A 3,779-nucleotide genomic window follows, 5' to 3' on the forward strand; every position below is an offset into this window, starting at 1 on the left:
CTCATAATGCGGGGTGCCACTGTCGCCAAGCATTACCCCGCAGTGCAAACTACCTCTCGTCCATCTGACATCATCCAAATAATGTGATGCCTTCCATGACACCACGCCAGACATAGCGGCGAACCTGACTTCGACACACACGACCTAAGTTGTTAATTATAACGTGGCTGCATGTCGATCCCTAAAACTCGATGCGGCGAATACTGTTCAAATAATAGAGTGAAGAATGCTGCAGTATAATACACAAAAGCATCTTCAATACTAAGTCACAGTAAGAGGTCGTCGACATAGAGCATCTGCACCTAAATAATCCTCGACACAGCGCTATCAGGTATGTATTCCATAACAAACCACTCTCCTGGCGATGAATTGATAAAAACAGGATGATTCGGTGGAGGACGTAACATTTGTATAAGGTCGGTACGTGAAAAGTAGAAGACATTAAGCCTCTCGAGTTCGTGTACAGAAATTTCTGCAATTCGAACGCTTGCTGGATTCCGCCGCCTGACCTGGTTAGGAACAAAGACCTGATTTATTCTCCTGTTCGCTTCAAATTGTGCCCGATGCAAATTGTCGTAGAGTGAAATGAAGTATGTGGGCTCACGATTATTCCAGTTGAGGTGATTGGACATAGTATGATATGTGATAATGTACTGAGGATGCATGGTGTAGGAATTGACATCGCCACACTCTATGCCTGCTCCTTCCTGATACGGAGTCTGGGATAGATTGTCATAGACGTGGTAAAGATGCTGTACATCGTTCGTAAAATGATGGCGTTGGAATACACCTGGGTCAAGTGTGCTCGTAATCATACTCGTAGCGCTCATTGTCGTTATTCTTGTCAGTATTGAACGCAGGCTACAGACGGACGTGCAGGTAAGTTGGATGTGGAGGAGGAGTGAGAGGGCGACCGTGATGGCTTAAAGGGGGACCGACTGCTTTGGTATGCGTTAGTATATTCACGCCAATTCAAATGACGATAAGGGTCGTGTCCGTGAAATCCAGCATTCACGGCTCCGCAATCGCAGGAGGCATTCATTGGTTAGGCGTTTAGTTTTAAGTATTTCCATTTTAAGGTAGGTGTGACCCATAGTGGGTGAACCGATCGTCCTTACAAAGATACTTTCGCACATGTTCAGGACATCGATTTCGCACATCACTGTATCTCGCGTGGACACGCGAACTGCTATCGCCGCCCAAAGCCTTTCGTGATCTAGCCGGATCGCTAAGTCGCACGATGTCAACCCTGTCTAAGGCGGTGCCGAGCCATATGTTACCCCCAGAGATCCTCCTCGCGATCTTGAACTTGCTGCCTCTAGAGAATCTACTCCACCATCGCCTAGTATGCTCTGATATCTCGCGGGCTGCAACTAGGTTGCTCTTCCGCAGGCTGATGGTGAGCTTCACGCTTGCTGGCTTGAAGCGGCTTGAGTTGATTGCACACTCCGATCTCCGATGCCATGTGCGAGAAATCTGGTGGCATTCGTTTCCCACCACGCCCAACAGCGCCCTAATAATCGAGCAATTGCCGAGCGTTGCTGGTGAAGGCCCAGATCCTAGACGCCCACAGAACGAGCTTGCCGTTCACCCACAGAGGGGGCCGGTCGACGCAACTTCAGCGCATCTCACGAGGGACGTCGAGAGGGTGATGGGGTATTACGTCCGCGTGACCTGGTACCTGTTCACCCCGTCCCATCCCGGGGGACGAAGCTTTCGTGACAGCGCATCTCTCATGGGCAACTCCACCAGGTTGGCACACCCATATCTCCTCTCTGTCCATGCCTCCATTTTACGCGAGTCCCGCTGGCCGGTGGCCGAGATGCAGAGAACATGTCCTGATCTCGTGCCCGCGCTCATTTGCATGCGGTATCTTCTCCAGGAGGACAGGAAGACGGGTTGCATGAGCGAGACACCAACCAGCGACCCGCTCGCTGTACCTCGGGCGACAGCAAGCGCGGAGGTTGGGCTATCCCCGGGCGCCACTGGCCCGTACGGAGATGTATATGACATCCAGAATGTGTACTTCCTACAGGACGAGAATCTGCGCGATCCCGTCGGCAGCCACAACGCTGAACGGGGTTCTGATGCATATCAATATGCCGCACGATATTGGACCGATCATTACGCTCGCGTCGAGGGGGTGCTCGACACTTGGGTCGTGGAGGATGCGATAACCTTGTTAACCGGGCCGACAGGGGCCCGACGGACGTGGTATGACGACGTCGCCTACCATTCACAGATGCCTGGGCCTAGAGCGGACGAAGCTAACGCGATCATTCTGGCTGCCTTCTTCGGTCTCGCCCGAGCCTTGCAAACGCTGCTACAACAGCCACCGGAGCAGCAGACCGGGGCGAGTGGACCACTCGCCCTGTACTGGGCTTCGTCGGAAGGCCACAGCAAATGTGTGGACATCCTCCTCGGAGGCCATCTCCCTCCTGCGACGGTGGAACAGTTGCAGTCGGCCTTGGCTGTGGCAATCCAGGCTGGGTCTTGGGAGACCTGTGAATTGCTGCTTGAAAAGGGGAGAGCCAGCCCCAATCACGGCGCTCGATGGTGCCGGACTCCTCCACTCGTCCTCGCCGCGAAGGGAAACCAACAGGAAATCCTCCGCGGTCTGATGGGACGCGTTGACATTCTCCTTGACCAAGTGGACGGGCGTGGCCGGACGGCACTGATGGAAGCCTGTCATGCTGGCGCCACGGAATGTGTCCACACGCTCCTCGAGGATGGACGCCCGACGCTTGTTGCGACCGACGCGCAGGGGCGCAACGCCCTGGTGTACGCCATCCAGTCTGGCTTGGACAACGTTCTGCGGCCTCTCCTAGCCCACCCTGGCATCGACGTTCATCAAATCGACCGAGGCGGGAGGAACTCTGTATCACACGCGGCCCAACACGGCCACTTGGAGGTGGTCATGCATCTCGTGCACGCCGACGTGGCGATCGGCGCGGAAGACATCACTGGTCGTAACGCGATCTCATGGGCGGCCAATAGCTCAGAAGCCACACGACGTGGTTCTGACCTATCACTGTTGACCTACCTGGTCAGAACCTGCCCCGTGGCGGTCGATGCCCACGACGAATGTGGATGGTCGGCATTGGCTTGGGCTCTCGATCCACCGGGCCATCTCCAAACGATACAGGTCCTGATCGAGCAAGGGCGAGCCAACGTCAATCAGCGGGACACCATCTCTGGGCGGTCAATACTCGCATCGGCGGCGGGCCAAGGACACGCGGAAATCGTGAGATACCTGCTCCGCTCACCAAACATTGACAAAAATGGACGAGATTGGGCCGGCCGGTCCCCTCTTTCACACGCGGCCGGCCAGGGCATGGTGGCGACGATCGAGGTGTTGCTTCAAGACCGCGAGGTAGTGCTCGACCTGCAGGATGAGCGGGGGCGAACTCCCATGGACTGGGCACGGCGAAGCAATCATCAGGCTGCCGTGGCGCAGTTGGCTCAAGCTTCTAGTGGCACTGGGTGGATTTGAAGCTGTTGAACGAAGATTCCAACAGGCTCGGTCCCCGCACTTTGTGCTAGGGGATAAAGCAGAGGGGCGACCTGACGTGAGGATGGTTGGGGGGGGGGTAGTTGAACCTGTGGAGTCATTAGAATACAAACGAATTGAGTGTTGAATAAATGACGAATTTGTAGGGTAAATTACAATATACGTAGGCAGATTTCGAGAACTACTGTAAACTAACAACACACACCGGCTTTTGCTAATTTAGTCGCAGTCGGTCCTGTGGAAAACTAAGGGATGTTACGTTCGGTCT

General features: G+C 54.6%; 1 protein-coding gene across 1 annotated transcript; it reads left to right on the plus strand.

Moving 5' to 3' along the window:
• Positions 1-1,240: 1,240 nt before the first annotated feature.
• Positions 1,241-3,493, plus strand: A1O9_13142 (uncharacterized protein; the record flags this gene model as incomplete). The annotated part of the gene is made up of 1 exon (XM_013397942.1): positions 1,241-3,493. The coding sequence occupies one exon, from the start codon at positions 1,241-1,243 to the stop codon at positions 3,491-3,493; it is 2,253 nt and encodes a 750-aa protein (XP_013253396.1).
• Positions 3,494-3,779: the final 286 nt, after the last annotated feature.

The sequence above is a fragment of the Exophiala aquamarina genome, assembly GCF_000709125.1.
Source record: "Exophiala aquamarina CBS 119918 chromosome Unknown aczIA-supercont1.87, whole genome shotgun sequence".
Lineage (NCBI taxonomy): Eukaryota > Fungi > Ascomycota > Eurotiomycetes > Chaetothyriales > Herpotrichiellaceae > Exophiala > Exophiala aquamarina.